This window comes from Tilletiaria anomala (assembly GCF_000711695.1).
Source record: "Tilletiaria anomala UBC 951 chromosome Unknown K437scaffold_46, whole genome shotgun sequence".
NCBI lineage: Eukaryota > Fungi > Basidiomycota > Exobasidiomycetes > Georgefischeriales > Tilletiariaceae > Tilletiaria > Tilletiaria anomala.
Window position 1 is genome coordinate 1 of NW_013546976.1, and position 19,363 is coordinate 19,363.

The 19,363-nt window shown below is 54.7% G+C and overlaps 5 protein-coding genes across 5 annotated transcripts; 2 read left to right on the plus strand and 3 right to left on the minus strand.

Annotated features, from left to right (window-relative positions):
* Nucleotides 1-1,254: 1,254 nt before the first annotated feature.
* K437DRAFT_224528 (putative SNQ2-ABC transporter) lies at nucleotides 1,255-6,643 on the minus strand (the record flags this gene model as incomplete). Its single annotated transcript, XM_013387527.1, has 14 exons — nucleotides 1,255-1,875; nucleotides 1,956-2,093; nucleotides 2,238-2,259; nucleotides 2,334-2,347; nucleotides 2,423-2,569; nucleotides 2,637-3,184; nucleotides 3,249-3,724; nucleotides 3,803-4,205; nucleotides 4,265-4,367; nucleotides 4,440-4,569; nucleotides 4,635-4,662; nucleotides 4,731-5,085; nucleotides 5,205-6,170; nucleotides 6,245-6,643. The coding sequence occupies 14 exons, from the start codon at nucleotides 6,641-6,643 to the stop codon at nucleotides 1,255-1,257; spliced, it is 4,350 nt and encodes a 1,449-aa protein (XP_013242981.1).
* Nucleotides 6,644-9,030: 2,387 nt separating this feature from the next.
* On the minus strand, nucleotides 9,031-11,364 carry K437DRAFT_256776 (3-oxoacid CoA-transferase). Its single transcript, XM_013387528.1, has 7 exons — nucleotides 10,907-11,364; nucleotides 10,430-10,820; nucleotides 10,304-10,364; nucleotides 9,725-10,245; nucleotides 9,529-9,634; nucleotides 9,306-9,437; nucleotides 9,031-9,217 (listed from the first exon to the last, which is right to left on the minus strand). The coding sequence occupies exons 1-7, from the start codon at nucleotides 11,187-11,189 to the stop codon at nucleotides 9,152-9,154; spliced, it is 1,560 nt and encodes a 519-aa protein (XP_013242982.1). The 5' UTR covers nucleotides 11,190-11,364; the 3' UTR covers nucleotides 9,031-9,151.
* A 412-nt stretch (nucleotides 11,365-11,776) lies between these two features.
* Nucleotides 11,777-15,801, plus strand: K437DRAFT_274364 (uncharacterized protein). The gene is made up of 3 exons (XM_013387529.1): nucleotides 11,777-12,182; nucleotides 12,248-14,357; nucleotides 14,418-15,801. Exons 1-3 carry the CDS (start codon nucleotides 11,841-11,843, stop codon nucleotides 15,632-15,634), a joined length of 3,669 nt encoding a protein of 1,222 aa, XP_013242983.1. The 5' UTR covers nucleotides 11,777-11,840; the 3' UTR covers nucleotides 15,635-15,801.
* Nucleotides 15,612-16,984, minus strand: K437DRAFT_294675 (putative PRO3-delta 1-pyrroline-5-carboxylate reductase). The gene is made up of 2 exons (XM_013387530.1): nucleotides 16,359-16,984; nucleotides 15,612-16,287 (listed from the first exon to the last, which is right to left on the minus strand). The coding sequence occupies exons 1-2, from the start codon at nucleotides 16,854-16,856 to the stop codon at nucleotides 15,847-15,849; spliced, it is 939 nt and encodes a 312-aa protein (XP_013242984.1). The 5' UTR covers nucleotides 16,857-16,984; the 3' UTR covers nucleotides 15,612-15,846.
* Nucleotides 16,985-17,415: 431 nt separating this feature from the next.
* On the plus strand, nucleotides 17,416-19,348 carry K437DRAFT_268571 (uncharacterized protein; the record flags this gene model as incomplete). The annotated part of the gene is made up of 4 exons (XM_013387531.1): nucleotides 17,416-17,558; nucleotides 17,640-18,832; nucleotides 18,903-19,212; nucleotides 19,303-19,348. 4 exons carry the CDS (start codon nucleotides 17,416-17,418, stop codon nucleotides 19,346-19,348), a joined length of 1,692 nt encoding a protein of 563 aa, XP_013242985.1.
* Between the last annotated feature and the right edge of the window lie 15 nt (nucleotides 19,349-19,363).

The window sequence follows — 19,363 nt, forward strand, 5'->3', positions numbered from 1 at the left end:
CGTTGACGGCGACGGCAGCCAGGATGACGAATGTGGATTTGAACTGCATCTTCGTGTTTTGTGTCTGTGTATGCTTTGGATAAGATGATAGATAAAGGGCAAGTCGGTGGACAGGCGAAAAGGCGCTGGAAAGCTTCTGCCGCAAAGCTAGAAGCTGAGTGTGAGGCAAAGAGTGTAGTCAAAAGAGCGAGTAGGATGCGGCGAGGTATGTTGAGCCAAACGCACGCAGACTGTACAAGGCGATGGCGGGGGGGGGGGGGGAGGGAGGGTGGTGCGAATAAAGATGGAGGTTGGAGATACAAAGTAAGAAGGTCTGATCAACAGATCAAATTGTGATGAATGGATACGAACGAGGGGGACAGGAGGTTGGAGTGACTACGAGCAGAAGGTGGTGACGGCGTTTTGCTCGCCAGAACTTGTGGTTGGTGGTGGTGGGTGCCACGCTCAACCGTCGATGACCTGGATGGACTGGCGAGGGTACAAGGAGAGCCGCGACAGCCACTCCAAAGGCATCTCCCGGCAGACCTCATCGCGCTGTGGGCCAGTTCCCATCACAACACTCTAACCGCAAAAAAAAAAGAATATCCCATGCGTGACCAACATGAGAGGCACAATCACAGTTTGCAACCGTAGTTGGAACGTTGGGAATAGGCACTTCTCGCGGCAGAACAGAACCAGTGTGAGCGCACATCAGCAGCCCTCTTGTGTGGCGGCCGGCGCAGGAGCAGTGTCCGCCCGCAAAGCGACGTTGCATAAAGCGGGGAGAGCGACCCACTGCGCGCCTGTTGAACGACAGCGGTCTAAGCATGCAGAAAACTCGGCTGCTGCCAACTCCCATCTGCCACCCTCCGGCCGGGAGCTGCAGTTGAAGGTTGTAAGCCCGAGGGCTGAGAGAGGCGGGAACGATGACTCTGATCTATTGAGTACTGCACCACTGTTGCAACTCGCAAGTATCACCCTGAGGGCCTGCCTCAGGCCGCCGGAACTGCGATCAAGAGCCCACTAAAAGCCCAATCAGAGCCATCTGCCCCGTGCCCAGTGTCACCCCCACCCCCCAATATGAAATCTGGGTCGACAGCCGACGCGACTAAAAGAAACAGCGCAACGCATGTAAGGAAGATAAGGGGCGAAGCCCTATTTGATGGTTGATTTTAAACTCCACTCCTTCCGGCTTTTGGGTTCAGAAGCGCATCATAAGCCTACGAGAGGAGTCCGAGAACACCGTTCACAAGTCGGACCCAGAGTAAAAAGAGTTCAAGACGAGGACTTTGCAGCCTGCGAACCAGTGTCGGTGGCCTGTGGGGAAAGTGTGGCCGCACCGAGCTCAGTGTCTGCGAAGCGATCCTGTCCCCTTTCGACTGTGTCCTCGACCGCCTGCTGTGCACCGTTGCCCGGCATTGTCGTCGCTAGCTTGCTGTTGCGCTGTTTCTTGAAGCTTGCAATCCGGAAGATCCAGAAGAAAAAGAAGAACAGCAGGCAGTTGAAGAAGATGTACGCGCAAAGGATGCCAATGTCGCGGAAGCGGTAGGCGGCGTTCAGGTTGACGCTGGAAAGGTAGTCTCCGCCCTCGCGGTATTGGCAGTAGGCGCACCCATTTGCCTCTTGCGTGTAGTAGCCGACACCGATCCGAGGAGCGTTGGGGTTGCTGAGGTTGGCGAGAGGCATCGAAAACCCGCCAAGGTATTGGTCGCACGTCTGACCGGCTGGCGGGACGATCGTGCTAAACTCGTAAGGTGCACAACGGATCGGTGTGCCCGCTAGGGTGTTGCCCATGAGCGACTCGATGAGGTAAGTGAAAGGCGATAGCGGGAACATCCACACGCGCCAGAAGTGCGGCAGAAGCGGCGGAGGTTGGACTACACCGCAGAACACGATCTGTGAAGGGGAAAGGGAGGGGAAAGTGAGCGCAGTGAAGCCTTGTTATGCGCTGGGGCCCGTCAGGCCAGGAAACATACGACAAAACTGAAGAAGGTTGAAAAGATGATCGCGCCGACCATTGCGTTGGGGGACAGAGCAGCGATGGCAAGTGCGAACGTGACGAAATATGACTGAAAGATGATCGAGTACATGAACCACTGGAAACATGACCAAGGCTGGGGTCAGCAGAAGCGCTCCGAGGCTCCAAGCCACGCCTACGGGACTCACCATGTAGGCCTTCGAGTTTTGGAACTGCAAATGGCGAAAAAAGCGCGGGCTAGTCAGAACATACATTTGGCCAAATGAATTCAAATACTCACCATAATGAAGAACTGCCACGGGCTAAAACCAAGCAATAAAAGGGAGCTCATTTTAGACCGGACCTGTCCGTGCAAATACCACACTCAACCACTCACATCCAGAAGAGCGTCTGTGGAAGCAGACCGTTGACACCATGTCAGTCAATCTTTATTTTCAGCAAGGTATCAGGGAATCAGCTACTCACCCCACCAAGCCAGTTCCAAGGTAGCTCAGTGAGGAGCGCGCTGAGAACCAAGACAGGCCACGAGTAGATCTTCGAAGGACGCTCCCGAGCTTCGAAAAGATTCCGCATTTGAAGGAAAACAGGCTGAAGCTGCTGCGACAACGAAGTCTGCCAAAGCGAGTGTGTGAGACAAAGCCTGTTTCGTTGTTGGCTTCGCGACAAAACGAGCACTCACTGAAAGAACAAGACCAATAAAGACGCCAAAGATCTGGTTCTGCAGCGAGGCAATCGTGCCCTTCTTTCCCTGTCCGTAGAAAGAGCTTCCGACGAAGACGCCGCTAACTATGTTCAGCCCCAGCTTGGCCCAGATATAGACTGGGTTACGCCAGTAAAACATAATTGTGCGTTTCTCCACAGCCCACAGCTGAGTGAAGAAACCAGTCGCAAATTCCTTGGCGGCAAGGTCCGCGTCTTTTGCATCAAACTGAGGGTCGTCGCGTCTGGCGAAGATCTTGGCAAGATCAGACTGCATCTGCATGTACAGCTCGCTTTCCTTGTACATGGCACTCCAGTTCTTGTCTGTGCTAGCGGCAGCACCCGCTCCGATGCATTCAAGAATGTACTCGGCAGGGTTGTCATCGCCACAGAGTCGACCTGAGCGAGGTTCAAAGTATTCGAGTAGCTTGCCGCATTGCTGCTTCGAGTTGTGAATGTCGCCAGCGAACACGACCTCGCCGCCCTTCTTCAGAAGAATTAGTCTGTCGAATTGGGAGAAGAGTTCACCTGGGAGCATCAAGGAAGTATCAGTGCAACGCCGTTGTGGCGAGAGAAGAACATTGCAACCCACCAGAAGGTTGATGAATTGTGCAAAGAATCGACTGGCCAGCGTTTGCAAGTCGCTTCAGGAAGCGAACAATACTCCACGCGGCCAAGGAGTCCATACCACTCGTTGGCTCGTCCAGGAAGAGGAGAAGCTTTGGCTTGGCCGCCAATTCGACACCGATGGTAAGACGCTTCCTCTGCTCGACCGAGAGACCTTGACTGACTTCTCCAACAAGGGCATCAGCCCAATCTTGCATGTCCAGCATTTCCAGCACTTCATCAACGTATGCGAGCTTCTCGGCCTTGGTCCCAGTTGGCTGACGCAGGAGCGCACTGAATTCGAGGGCCTCACGGACCGTCGTGGTTGGCAAATGGTTGTCCTGTTGCTGACAGTAGCCGGTCTGCGCCTGGAAGCTTGCCAGGAGTGGCCGCCCATTGACGAGGAAGTCTCCCTGCACAACGCCGACATCGACTCGTTGAGCGAGGACATTAAGCAACGTGCTAGGGATCGTAAAATTCAAACAGGCATCAGTTTGTCCATGGTGAAGCATGCGTCTGCAGACGCAACGCGGCACTTACGTTTTTCCTGCACCAGATGCGCCCATCAATGCGGTCATCTTTCCAGGTTGAACATATCCGCTAACATCATTAAGCAGTCTGCGCACCTCACCACCCTTGATTGTAACATCGTAGTTGATGTGATCCCAGGCAAAAATGTCTGTCGAGGTCGGAGGCTCTTTAGCATCCGTGTGCAGTCTGTCTGCAACGTCACCGTGTTCGCCTTCCTTGAGGGCATTGCGTGCCGCCGCTTGTTCGAGCTCGTTCTGGTCCTGGATCTTCTTGGCACCGCGCTTGAAGACCATGACACCACCTGAAGCACTGGGGTCCATCTGGAACTCGTTGGCCACGGCATAGAATATGACAAATGCAATCCAGAAACCGATGAGAATGCCTACATTGCGGCGGGAATTACTCCAGTAGTCTGTTCGCAAAAGTAGGTCATTAAACGCACATGGCGGATGCTGTAGTGAGATAACTCACAACCGTAGCTCTGCGCAATGTAAGCATTACCATCAATTAATTCCTGGCCTGGAACAGCGCCAATAGTTGGACACGCCTTATTTTCGATGGGCACGTTTGCGTACTGAAGAATGAGTGGAGAGTGTCAGCGTCGGCATACTCTAAACTCATCATGGAGGCGCAACGAGTCGCTCACGGTTGGACCATAAGGAATGTATAGAGCGCAAGGAACGCGAAGGCGGCGGAACTCGTTTGCCATCAAGATCTCGAAGCCAAAAGCGATGGGGTTACAGTAGCTCAGCCAGCGCCACCAAACCATTGAGGGTCTGCAGATGAAAAAAAGGTTCAGTATTCACGGTGTGCTCGCCCCGTTGATTGTGCAAAGGCTCACCTTGGAATGATGTAGCCAGCGTAGAGTGCTGTCAAAAGCAAGGAGAAAGTCAGCAAGTTGCGCTCCCATCTTGCTTTCATGTCGCGAAAAACATACAGAAGTCAATGATCGCAAGTCCACCAAGCAAGACAGCATTTGCTTCCGAACGGAAGGAGGCCGCCAAGAACCGGAAAAAGGCGACCATCGTGTAGGTGAGCAGGGCAGTGGTAGCAAGGAGGATGAAAAATTGATCGGCAGTCCGGGCCAAGCCTGTCATGAAGTAAAGAAGCACGTCAAATACTATGATGGAGATCAAACGAACCGGGATGTCGAGCAGGGTGTTGGCGAGTGCGTCGGCGGATGGGTGAACCATGGCAAACTTCTTGTGGCGGATCACGATCGGGCGCTGCATGTAGCCATTTCCGACTTCGGCTTGCGCCATGAACGAATTGTACAGCAGCAAGAAGAAAAGCTGGAGTTAAGGAAGAAAGCGCCAGCAACAGAGCATCAGCAATTCTTGGTGGCCTAAATCAACAAGAATTCAATCCAGCTCTTTACCCTCCTCGGAGCAAAAGAGGAAAGCACACTCACAACACCACCGCGAGAGAAGAAGCCACTCGTGTCGCCTGGAAGATTTAAAAAGACAGAACCATTAATGATACCTTGGATGGCAGTAGCGGCGACAAGGACGATTTGAGTGGCCATGTCGCCGGCGACGATCTGGGCTCTGCGCTGGATACACAGTCGAATCTCCTGACTCCAGCTGAGCAAGAAGGGCGAGCTCTTGCGCTTGCCCTTGGCCTTCTGCAATCGAGCGTTGGCAAGGTAATCGGCAGCCTCCTCGGTGCTGATACCTTTCATGCGCTTGATCTCGTTGTCGACTCCCTCCATGGACGCGCGGCCAGCCTCGCTCGAGCACCAGTAAGCCTCCATCTCCTCAGCAGTGAGCGGGACCTTGCCCTTGTAGCCGTTGCGGACGATGCGTGCATGTGGGTCGGTGACGCTGACGAGAAAATCGCTGCTGGTCTGGTGCTCGTGCGGAACGTAGCCCATCTCTACAAAGTACTCGACAGCCTTGTCGACAGGGCCAAAGTAGACTGTCCTGCCGGCGTAGAGGACAACGACCTTGTCAAATAAGCGATAGATGGGCTCGCCTGCCTGGTAGATCGAAGCGATTGTCGTCGTGCGCGTCGTGTTTGCCAGGATTCGCAGCGACTGGATGAACTCCACCGCTGTACTACTGTCCAGGCCACGCGACGAGTTGTCAAAAATCTGGATTCTGGCGCGTGTAGCGAGCAGCTCCGCGATCGAAACGCGCTTCTTCTCTCCGCCCGAAACACCACGGATCAGCTCGTTGCCCACCGGCGTCTTGTACGTATGCTTCAAGCCGAGCGTCGTCGCGATCACCTCGCGCATCGTGGCAACGTAGTTGGTGCGCGTGTTGCGATTGGCGCCAAAGCCCGGACGCACGGCCGCTTGTGGTGCACGCGTTCCGATCGCAAAGTTGAGCGTGCGGCCCACGCTGAGCGAGGCGAAATGAACATCGTCTTCAGCGGCCTGTCGCACCAAAGGTGAGTGAGCCAGGTCAGCGGGGTTGAATAAAAATCCCGAAGCGGGCCATTTGCACTCACATAGACGAGCTCACCACGTAGAGGCCCTTCCACAACTTTGTGATCGAGACCTTCGTAAAGGACATCACCCTCGACCGATCGGTATCCGTCGCGGTAGCTTGCGAGCATCTTGAGGAAGGTCGTGCATCCGGAACCGGGGCGCCCTAGAACAAGCAGCATCTCTCCGGCACGCACATTGCCATTGAAGTTATGCAAGATTTCCTTGACAGGCGGATTGAGCGCCTGCAGCATGATCTTGAAGTTCAAGGGCGACATGAGCACAGAGCCGACGGTGCTGCCAAGTGTAGCGCTGGCTCCGACACCGGTGACAGTGAGGTTCTTCCACGCCACGCCCATGTCACGCGGGATGTTCTGCTGCGCACGCTTGCTGTCCGCCTCGCCCGTGCTGTCGACCTCCATCGCGTTCTTGAGGAACGCTTCGAGGTCGAAGTTGCCGTGCGCGTCAAGGGGCATGTGGGGGTCATCCTGCTGCTTTTCGGCATCGGAAGCTTTGCTCTGTTGGCGACTAAGACGAGATTGCTGAGTCAATGTCCTGACAACCTCGGCCATGCCTGCATGATCGCCGGAGCGAATGAGCATCTGGCGGCCCGAGAGCGTTTTAGTGAGCGCCGGCATGCCGGGGCACTGCTCAATGATGTGACTCGCTTGACGATGGGAAAGACCAGGCGCATTGGCCGGCGCTTTTGCTTGCGGTTGAGCGTGTGGGTGTGACAGAGCGGAAGCGATATCTTTGGCGCTGGCACGCTTATGCTTTGTCAGCCGGTTTTGAGGATCCTCTGCAACGGTCACTGTTTCGTCAGCGTCTGTAGTGAGCGCCATGTCGACTTCAGGCGCGTCGTCCGCCGCCGACGAATTGATAGGAGAGGCCACCAAGGTGGCCCTAGCATCCGTCTCGGCGCCTTTGACGGCAGACGCGTACGGTTCTGCAGCCATGGTTGTTCCCTCCGTGGGGAGGAAGGGGATTAACGCGGTTCCGAAGGCTCGAACGCGACCCTGTGATGATGAGCTTGAACAAACAGAAGGCGTGTTGGCAGTCCAGCTCGATGCAGATTTTTGCAGTTCAAGCACTCAGGAAGCCGTAAAAATGGAGCAGAGGGACCAATTGCAGGCAGGGCAAAGCAGATAGCCAGCAACGGCCGCGCGTATGGCTGAAGCAGGGAAAACAGCGGCGACTGAGTAGGTGAAATGGCTAGCCTATGATCGACACCCGGCCCTGCTCATATAAGGGAGGGACAAGGAAACGTAGGGGCCACCGCAGAGCGGGTACCAAGTGTATGTAGCGTAAAGCGACCACCACCTGATCAAGGAGACGTAGTCGCGAAGACCCGGCGGACATATTTATGCTCCCCGTTTGACAGCATCCACGTTCCGCTGCAAACTGAAACCAAACTTGATTAATGTTCCCGAGGATTGACGTGAGAGATGTCGCAGAATTGGCTTGGCAACTGGCTCGCGCCCGTACATTTCACTTTAGTTTATACTCACGTCTTCATGTGTAATACAACTCGCGGGAACTCACATCCGGCGTGCTGCATCCTCCCACACGGCCGGCGGTCTGCTGTGAATGAGTGGAATAGTTTGGAACAGAGGATGTTCAATATGTAGTAACAAGCGATTGACGTTTGTATATATATATATATATATATATGTATGTATATGTATACGTGCATGGATCCATGAACAGATCCACCCCTCCAGTGTCGCCGCGTCCCTGTGGCTTTTACATTTCCCTCTGGTGCCAATACTTTCGTGTGGGCAAAGTCGAGTTTCAAGTTCCGCGGATCTGCTTCGCAGACGACGCACCGCAATTTTCAGTGGCGCTGGACGAAAATGAAAGTACAAATTAGACGTGTTGCCATATCGGGCTTTGAGGAGAGTTGTCGACCTGTGGCAAATTCCCCACTTTCTGGAGAATCCTTCAGAATACTATGTTTAAGTTGCCCCTTTGCAACTGCTGCATTCCACCGGGAACTCTCCATTTTTATTGCATGCCTCTCCCGATGTTTCGATTCCTACGACTCTGGAGAACGCACTCGCAGAATTCAATTCCAGCAGGCTTGCGTGTTTAAACGCTTGCTATTGGCTAATCCTCCGCACACAAAGCGAGCGAATTCAACTCCACCGATCCAGTGTCGATGCGTTACTGCGACGATGAGTCTGCAACTACAGCTGGCTGACATGGCGATGAGGCGAGGCAATACGTTTGCGCCACTGCTGCAGTCTGCAGAGACAGCTCCGCAGGCCGCCTGACGTACTACTCGGTGCTTATATGAAGTCGTTGAGGCCTGTCCCGGTCAGTCTAGGCGAAGTGCGCGCTTGGCGCCAGGCAGACATAAGGATGAACCATGAACCGATATATCTATTAGCAATGAAAACAATGAGGTGATGTGGGTTGCACCTGCAGGTTGACATGGATGCGTATAGCGTATTCCGGGTGCACAGACCGGCCTGCTTCATTAGGCGTCGGCTGAGCCTGGGTATTACCTGCGTGATTCCAACTGGTGAATGCCATCTCTAAGTCAAAGAACCACAAGCGTGGGCCATAGTCTGTCGTGGTATATAGTGCGGTGCGCTGCCGTTGGCGTTGGACACGCGCCCATTCCGCACGCCTCTTCGATAGGTCGGGAACGAGGAGTTTCAACCTGCGGTCCGCGACTGCGACCTGAGAGGTTCGAAGATCGAGGTGGCAGTGAGCAGTGAGACAAGGCCAGAGAGGCCATTTCATTCGCAGCGATAAAGACTTTCCCTCAAGAAGGCACCCTCCCTTTCTCTCAGGAGGCATGGGTTGCGGTCTTTTCTCCATTTTCTACTTCTGGTACATACTCGCACACAAGAATGTACAGCGCCAACAGAACGCCAATCTCACAAGGCTAGCCAGTCGCGTTGAACATTCATTTATGGGTTCTTTCACAGAGCGACATTGAATTCTGCGTCCGTCTTGGCCTTCACATCCTCTAGCGTCGCATCACTCATCTGGAAGCAGCCGAGATAGAGTATTGGGCGCAGTTCCTGGTCAGTGGCGTCGAAACTTCTGCGCAAGGATAGGTGTACTTTGACATACCAGCTCAATCAGCGTGAGACCACCATTCTTGCGGTCGACGTCAAAAACCGCGAGCTCGGTGATGATGCGGCTGACACAGCGTGCGCCAGTGAGAGGAAGCTTGCAATCTTGAACAATCTTGGGCTTGCCATTCTGTTCACGTGCCAAAAGGAGAGAGTGCCAAAATGAACTCGGCTTGTTATTATTCGCTCCAACTTGCCAATAAATGGGGAAGATCGCGTACCTTGTCTGTGTGGTCGGTTAGGACGACGACTTTCGTGTGGTCGGGACTGGAAACAAGGTCCATTGCACCTCCCATTCCCTTAACGAGCCGAGATGGAATCATGAAGCTTATTTTTCCAGTGGAATACGGATCAGAAAGGTCAGAAAGGACAAAATATCGGCTCCGGCGGCGGAAAGCAATCAGGGAGGATGCTCACTTCGCAAGGTTTCCGAATGCGTCGACCTCCAGCGCACCGAGCATGGTCACGTCCACATGCCCCCCCCTGATCATTCCGAAGCTCTCCGAGCTCTCAAATGTTGCAGCACCAGGGAGGAGAGTGACCGTTTCCTTTCCAGCATTGACGATATCCGCGTCCAGAGTCTCTTTCGTTGGGTAAGGACCCATGCCGAGGATACCATTTTCGGAATGAAGGACAATGTCGACACCATCCGGCACGAACGAGGGCACGAGCGTTGGCATACCCACGCCGAGATTAACGTAATCACCATTGTTGAGCTCTTTCGCTGCACGGCGCGCAATCAGCTCGCGTCTGTGGCGAGCGATGTCTTTGGTGCTGTCGCCTCCACTGCTGGAAGCAGTAGGCTCCCCTTGCTTCTCTGCGAGAGTGACAACTTCGATCTGCTTCTCGTGAGCTGCTTTGACAATGCGGTCGACAAAGATTGATGGTAGGTGAATATGGTTAGGATCAAGGGTCCCGGTAGGTACGATCTCCTCCGCCTGAACGAAAGAAGTTCTGTGAGCTTGCGATGTCGCACGCTCGGCAAGCACAACTCACTTCGATGATAGTCAATTTGGCGTTCTTGGCGAATGCTGGGCCAAAGTTTCCAGCAGCATATCTGTAAATGCCGAGCAGGTGAGCTAACCCCACCTTCCGATTTTCGCTGTCGCTGGCCGCTCTCACCTGAAAACACAGTTTCCCATTTCATCGGCTTTCCACGCGTGCACAATGGCAACGTCAGCAAAGATGGACTCCTCGAGAATGTACCCTCTGCCGTTGAATTCCCGGACCTCTTTGGGTTTGCTCATCTCGATGATTTTCGGCTTGGCCGTCTCGTCCGTGTTCTTCTCGTAACGCACTGGCAACTCGCCAGTCTGGACTGCTGTTCCGTAGCCAGTCGGCGTGTAGAACGCTGGAATTCCGAATGCGCCGGCACGGCACTTTTCGACAAGACTGCCTTGTGGTGTTAGTTGCAGAGATACCTGACCGCTGAGGAATTGCTGTTCAAAGTACTTGTTAGACCCAATGAATGAGGAAACCATCTTAGACACCTGCCGCGTGTGTAAGAGCTTTCCTATGGGTATCGTAGAGGGTTAATTACTGTCAGTAACCAGCTGCTCGAAATCAGAATATCATTGTCTGCCACTTGGGTTTACGCACCCAAGCCTCTCTCGCCTACGCCTGCATTGTTGCTGACGCAAGTCAAATTTTGAATATCCCGATTTCGTGAAATGGCTGCAATGAGCGTGTCCGGCGTACCGCAGAGCCCGAAGCCGCTGCTGAGGACCACCGAGCCGGCCTTAATATCCTTAACCGCCTCGTCCGCGCTGTCCCAGACTTTCGACACCTTGAGCCTCGGTACGGATGTGCTGAGAAGCCGGAACGAGAGCGGTTGCAGTGCGAGCGGAAACAGGGAGGCCGAGCAGCCGGAGCACGACCGCATGGAAGACCGCAGTGCCTGTGCTGTGTTGCGAGAAAACATTCTGGCGGCCTGGTCAAGTATCGGGATCAACAACGCTTGCTGCGGGGGAACAGCCAACCTTGACGAAGAGGATGATCAACCGAGACGTTTCTTGAGGAATGCGAGCTCCCAAAACGCCTTTCTTTATAAAAGCGGCCAACACGAAATGCCAGTCCCAAACTGAAAGCGCTGGGACGTAGCGGGTTGCCTTAATATAGTTCAAATCGGAGCGGGATGAGGATTCGGAGGTCAGATTCGGTCACCATGGGGGTAACTCGGCCGAGAATGAAAAAAACGGCAATAGCGGCAACGCATTCTAGGTTACGGCTTTCATGGAGACTTCGGTTTTCTATGACGCACTCTGATACTGAGTCTGCCTGGCTGGAAAAGAGCCGCGGGGAGGGGGGGCCGGGTGAAGGCCTAGGCGAGCACCCAATTTAAGACACGTCAACGCGTGTCACGTGACGCAATTGACAACCTGTTCACTCCTCACACAGTTTTGCGATCCAGGGCATGAGGTGAACTTTCCTTTGGACCACAAAGGATGTCTGTTGCTTTCGAGCCTTCAGATGCATATATCCTTGGAGCTGTATTCCGTGCCTCTCTGCCCATCTTCCTTCTAAGGCCATCAAGATGGAATCGGGAAGCGATGCAGGGGAAGGACAACGGGGCTCCCCGAGTCCTGCAACGACGCAGGACTCCCCCCGTCTTCTACAAGATACAGAGGCCTCGGCCGCTTCAACCACAACCGCGACCGCGACCACGACACCGACAGCGACAGGTGCCGTGCAAGTTGCTCCACCATACAACAGTGCGGATTCAACGCGAGAAGAAGGGTCCTTGAAGAGCATGATAGCCGCCCATGGACGACCACTAAGCATTATCGAGAGCGTTGGCTCAGTTGGCAGCGACGATGGCGATTATGAGGGCGATGACAGCTTGGACAGGGTGACGGACGTCGACATATCCTACGATGTGAGGTCTGAGAGAGCCCTGAAGCCTACATTCAATCGTCTGACACGTCTACGTTGTCTTTTTAGAACCCCGCCAGTGCACACTCGTCGGCACAGCCAGTATTTGTTCATCCCGCTGACGTCTCATCGGCTTCCTCAGCAGGCGCCGGCTTCCTTCACCCCGAGTCACGCCTGAAGAGCCGGCAGCGGAGACCCCCAAAACCCAATAGCACCGAGGGTGCGGACGTTTCTCTATCTACACGACGCTCGTATCAAGAGCTTGAAGCACAAGTCCACGACCTTTTTGATCGCTTCGCCCATTCCTCTCACACGGGTCCGCATACTTCAACCACAGAGTCTTCGTCCGCTTCTGAGGCCGAAAGCGACGGTGCTGATTCAAGCGAATCTTATGGTCAGGTTGGATGCAGCCGGAAGATGGGCAGACGACGATACCTTTTGACTGGTGACCTGCCCGCCGTGCTTGCCGAGTTTGAGAGTTTTCGCACGACCCAGGCAAACCCCACGTCCGGCATTGCGAACAGTAACTTGTCTGCCGCTGATGCACCGCTCATCGACCCAGCACTTCTGCCGCAGATTGAGGCTTTCGCCAACGAGAATCCCAATCTACGGATCCAACCAGCCATGTTGGTGAATATGATCACTAGCTTGCAGAGCGCATACAGCGAGGCTGGCAGCGGAGTCGCCGGTGCCAATGCCGCTGGCAGACTAAGTGGGGAGGAAATTGTGGATGTACGACAGATTCTGAGCGACAGCAGCCAGATGAGCAGCGGAGATGATAGCGCCGACGAGGACGACTCTGACATCAGCCGTGATTCTGCTGACGGCGGTGGCGGAATTCTTGGACGTCGTGAAAGCATCACAGCATTGCAATTGCAGTGCACCAGAGATGATAGAGAGGAGACACCTGTACCGTCTCGAGGCGGAAATTTTGAAGGCTTCGACATCCCGCCCACTCCTTCTGCCGCTCAACCAAGCTCCGGAGACGAAGACGTCATTGGTAAAGACTATTCTGCCTCTTTGGCGACGTCCGCATCCAACGTCTCTTCGTCCTCGGTGCCACGCAAACGCTCATCCCAAGACTTTCCCGCGAACGACATCCACCAACGAAGTCGGCAGCTGTCACGCGAGCGCAAAGTCAGCACTTCCGCTAGGTCACAGCCTGGGTGTGCAAGCAGTGGAGAAGGGTCGCAGCCGCGGTCACGCAAGTCAAGTGGCGTTGCGACACATCAGGACGAGAAGGAGATTTTAAAAGGCAAAGGGCGAGCAAGGGTGCCGCCGTCTGCGTGGACTCGTCCAAAGCCCAAGGTACTGGCGCAGAGGACCAGGCGTACGAGTGACACGAGCTCGTCGGCCCAAAGCCTTACGGAAAGTCCGCAACTGGGTCGAGGCAGTGAGGATGCAGTTGGCCTTGGACGACCTGCCCAACGTCGTGGGAATGGCCGCAGCCGCCAGGCGTCACAGCCCGTCAGTGGGTACCGAGACTACGACAATGAAGACTCGGCCATTCCTCGTAGCGCAAGTACCGGCTACATATTTCCTCGCACGATCAACACAGACTTGAGTGAAGGTCAGCAGGAAGAAGACCTCCGCTTCGACGAGCTCTCCGCCGCACTCTCGGGCCAGAGCCCGCGCTTTGACTACGCAGGATCGGACGCTGGCTCCACAGGTCGTGGCGCGAGTCCGGGACTCGATGAAAGCTCTTTCGTGCCCTTCTCTTTCACGCCGTCTGCATCTTTCAACGACAGCTTCTCTGCTGAGACACCGTTGCATGCAAAGATGGGACAAGGTCAGGGCGGGCTCCCGCGCGGCATTTCATCGCCCGACATTTACGGTCGCGGCGCCATGTCGACACCCTCGAACAAGCTCTCGATGCTGCACTCTGATCTCATGCGCGAGAATGAGCGGCTCAAGCGGGAAAAGAAGGACTTGCAAGAGTCGATGCAAGCCAAGGAGGATGATCATGAAGCTGTTACTGCCGATTTGCACAGCAGACTAGACACAGCCGAGGAGCAGCTCACAGCCAAGCGGCGCGAAGAGAAGGAGGCGAGTGCACGCGCGGAACAATTCTCGGAGCAGGTTTCCAGCCTCGAATCAGAGCTTGCAGCGGTGCAGAAACGGAACAAGGGTCTAGAGGAGCTCAATCAAAAGGGCCGAGAACAAATCGAGTCAAACTTAGGTGAGCGTTACCCTCGCTCATGCCAATCATGGAGCAGTGCTGACTCCTGACCGTCCACAGCCGAGCTCGAATTGCTGAGGAAACAGCTTGAAGAGCTGCGACAAGCGGTCAGGGCTCATAAGGTCGATGAGGCTCACGCCCAAGATACGGCGACGGCCGCTTCCGCCGAGGTGGCAAGGCTGAAGGACCTCGTGGCTGAAAAGGAGCAGCGAATTCTCCACCTCTTAGAGCTCGAAGCTGAGAACGATCGGCTGGTACAAGAAAATCTCACATTGTCCGAGCAGGTCGGCAAATTGAAGGCTGAGCTCGATGAGAAGTTCAGGTCTTTGGGCCGCGAGCATGATCTCAGCTTTGACGGTCATAGAAGCCTTCAGGGAACGCCTTCGCAGCGTCTGGGAGCCGAATTACGCCGCCACTTCAGTCCTAACGATTCCTTGTCCATGCCTACAAGAGAAGAATGCAGCAATGGTGAAGGACAAGCTGCGGACCCTGACACCAGCGCGGAGAGCTATATCGAGACTGTTACTAGGCATGTTAGTCGGAGCAAAAAGGGTAAAGCGAAAGCTCGGGACCTACCCGCAGCAGACTTCATCGATGTTGGCACTCAACCCTCAAGCGCAGAAGACGAGGAAGCGGCAGCGGCAGAGACGTCCATCCTTTCCGATGGCAAGATGGTAGACGACCCGGAGACGTCCACGCATACACTCACGCAAGGGACCGACATCCCGTCTCCGCCGACATACGACGAGGCTGCTCTCGAGAAGACCATTATCGATCGACTTCATCCAGGTGCCATCGCGATCGGTCAAAAGCCACTCGACGAGTGGCCTGAGTATGCCACCCTGAGCAAGCTATTGGACTTACGCTGCGATGTCCTGGAGAACAAGATGCTTTTGCAAGCCCGTCCAGCTCCGATTTTGCGTGCTGCGAGCGGGCAAAGTGCACAGAAGCCGTCAACGGTGCAATTGCAAACCGTCATCTCCAATCTTCGCCATCACGGTTTGAGCAGCCTTTCCATCCACCAGACTTCGTTCTACATGGGCGCGCTCGCCTTTTTGCTCGGCGTATTCTTCACACGTACGCTGCTACCCAGCCAACATCACTATCACTTTGGCCCGTACATGGAGTCTGCGGCCGCCTGGCGCGACAGTAACTCTTTCATGCTGCCGCCGGGCACGCACACTGTCGAAGAATTCACCGATCCTCGTGCAGGATGGCTGAGCAGGCTAGACCTCTCTGAACTTTCCAGAGACCGACAGCAGAAGCATCTATTGTGACGGAGGGGAATGTACAGCCGTGTTTTATTTGTCGACTGTACCACAATCGCTTTTTGCCGATTGCAGGTCCATTTGCATCACATGGATCACACCTTTTTGCCATCAGATCTCACCACTCTCTGAAAGTTGCTGTATGATCCTTAAATTATTGATTGCAGATACCAATGCCTACCCTATGACGAAATACGCAAGGAAGACATGCGTTGTTCGCCTCACTTTTGTCCGAGCCCAGCAGCGTGCTCGGTGGCAGCCTGGATGCTTCGCGCGACGGTGGACCGGACGCGACCATCCTCTAGATTAAGCAATCCAGCGATCGTGCATCCACCAGGCGTCGTGACGCTATCTTTGATAGCGGCAGGATGCAAGCCCGATTGAAGCGCCATCCTTGCAGCTCCTTGCATTGTCTGTGCAGCAAGCTCGAGCGCTTCCGGCCGGGGCAGTCCCATCATTACGCCGCCGTCTGCCATGGCTTCGAGGAAGACCATGGCAAATGCAGGGCCGGAGCCTGCAAGCGCTGTACACGCGTCAAAGTGCTTCTCGTCCAGAAAACGCGCTCGTCCGACGGCAGTGAAAATGGAGAGAAGGAGCGCCTTGTCTTGCTCGGATGTGGGAGAGGGTGCGAGCGGAGTTAAAACTGTCATGCCTTCCCGAATCTGCGTGGGTAAGTGAACCATGAGTCAGGATCGGGAGCGAACCGGTAGCGAATACCTTCTACAAGACCTACTTTGGAAGGGGTGTTTGGCATGGCCCTTACGACCTTCGTAGTCGGCGATACCCAAGCGCGAATCTGTTCGATTCTCAACCCGGCACAAATGCTGCAGACTAATTTGCCTTCCAACGCTTGCTTCATGCCCTCTTGTGCCAGCACCTCCTTGACTGTATGCGGCTTGCACGCCAGCAAGACGATGTCACTCTCTTGCGCCGCCTCAATATTGCCGCCATTCCCGCTCGTCACGATTTTGACGTCCGTGTACCCCTCCGCATCGAATAGTTTCCGCAACCTCTTGGCGCTCTCGGGGCGGTTAACGCCGGCAATGTATCGCGTCGGAAGCTGCTGGCGCAGATCTTCCTCGGTCATGGAGGAGGCCAAGGAGACATTTCCAGATAATTCGGGCCCGTTCGCATGTGCCTGCGCTGCTTTACGTTGTGAATCGATCACCCCGGAGAGGATGGCGATACCCATTGTGCCGCAGCCGATGATGCCGAGTGTGAGTCCGGACATGGTCGCAAGCGGCAACGACTGTACGAAGCAAGGAGATGGATTCTGGATCTGCCCACAAGGTGCTATGATCGGTACCGTGTAGATGCAGGTGCTGCAGAAGGTATGCTTTGACAGCTGGGAGATTCGATACGGAGTTCCTGTCGTGTAATCAGGAAAGGTAAGCATGGAGAAAGAGAGTTTTTGAAGCCAACCCTGCTGATTAGGCAAAGAGATTATGTAATTTTGTGCCTTTTGACGCGGCTGACTCACGGTGCCACAAAACCCACCGACTCGGGAGAAGTAGTTGCTGAGCCTTAACCCTAACCCTGACCCATAGACTTCATTTGTGCAAAAGGCTGAGCAGCGACGACGGTAGAAGTTACTCCAGCAACAATGAATCCAGCACACCTTCGGACTCGAAACGCGAGATGAACCACCATTGACGTCAGCTAGTTTATGAAGCATTCCTGACAGCCATGCTGGTTAAAGGTTGCGAATGCTGGACTTCAGTCATCCACATGGGCCTCACAGGGCACCTTGCATATTAGGAAATAGAAAGACCAGGAGTAGGGCTCGAAAAATGGTGTCCCCCAAAGCCATCTGCGTTTTCTGCGGCTCGTCCCCCGGCAAGTCAGCGGTCTATCTTAAGACAGCAGCAGCACTCGGACAAGCACTCGCTGAGCATAATTGTAAGCTTATCTATGGCGGTGGCGAACGAGGCTGGTAAGTCATGCGATGTTCATCTATAAGGTAGTGGTCGCTGCTTACATGTAAATTGGATACGCCCTCCACCGTGTTGCACAGCATGGGCGCCGTGGCAGCTGCGGCTATCGAGAGTGGGGGACAGGTCCTCGGCGTCATACCGCGCGTAATGGTGACGACGAAACCGCACGGCCATCTTGGCGAAGGACAAGAGGCTCAACCGCCTGAACACGCTCATTCGGCTGATGATGTAGGCACTCGTACGCTGAACCAACAGCAGGCTGATCGGAATAGCAGGATGGAGACGATAATAGTCGAGACGATGCACGAGCGCAGATGCACCATGGCTGCTTCGTGTGACGGCTTCATCGGCTTGCCGGGAGGCTACAGGACGTTCGAAGAGGTCATGGAGATGATTAATTGGGCTCAACTCGGCGTGCACAGCAAGCCTGTCGTCTTGCTCAATGCGAATGGGTTCTGGAATCCGTTCCGGGCCATGATCGACACTGCGGTAGAGGACGGCTTCATCAGCGAGAAGGGAAGGAGATTCATTAGTTTCATCGGGGAAAAAGGTGATGATGCGAAGAGCTTGGCCAAGGAAGCTGTCATGGAGCTAGAAAATCTGATGACGGCTTTCGACAAGGATGGTCTAGGCTACCGGGATTGGGACAGCTTGAAAGAACCCGTCAAAGAGGAGGCTATCATGGCTGAACCATTAGCAAACTCCGCGAAAGAGTTGGGTCAACCTTTCGCCGTCTCTGTCCCGGATCTGACTTTCTCCTACTCGCCCGACGGCCCACCAGCGCTGACGCACGTGAACCTCTCCCTCGTGCGCGGTTCGCGCTGTCTGTTGATTGGTGCCAACGGCAGCGGGAAATCCACTTTACTCCGCCTCCTGGCCGGCAAGCGCCTCTGCGACTCGTCCGTCCGTGTATTCGGACGCGACGTTTTCCGTGACGCACCGCGTGGCATCACCTATCTAGGGACGGAATGGGCCATGAATCCTGTCGTACGCGGGGACATTGTCGTCAGTCATTTTCTTGACAGTGTCGGCGGATACCGGCACAAAGCACGGCGAGATAGGCTGCTCGACATCCTAGATATCGATCTCGATTGGCACATGCACCAGATCAGCGACGGAGAACGCAGGAGGGTGCAGCTTTGCATGGGTCTGATGGAAGAGTGGGATCTTTTGCTGCTCGACGAAGTCACTGTCGATCTGGACGTGCAAGTCCGAAGCGACCTCTTATCTTTCCTCGAAGAGGAAACAAAACAGCGCAATGCTACGATCATCTGTAAGCTGGCGTGCCGCGTCAAGGCATGCGATGGAGAAACCGGCTCACTCTTCTTCGACCTTTCCTTTAGATGCCACCCATATCTTCGATGGGCTGCAAAAGTTCCCCACGCACATTGTGCACATGCGTCTCGGCTCCACGACGACTTCAGACGCCCTGAATTGGCCACCAAGCGCTGCGCAGATGCACTTGATCCCTCCTATCCCGGCCCAGAGCAACTCTCCTAATGGAGGTGCCGGGTCAGCAGGCGATGACTTTAGTCCGCTGCTGCACATCGCGCTGCAATGGCTGCGCGAGGATCGCGTCGCGCGTATCGAGAAGGAGAAGCAAGAGGGAAGAAAGAGGGGTGCACGGAGCAACACGGAGACGACGGACTCGGAGTGAGTGCGCCATGCTTCTCGAGCGCTGACCTTCAAGGGGAACTCGTTGTGTGCTCATATATGGCCACTACATCTTTCACGACCCTTTAGAAAATTCTTCAGAAAGTATGACTACGCGAAAGGTGCAACTAGATAAATGAAACTGTGGCAA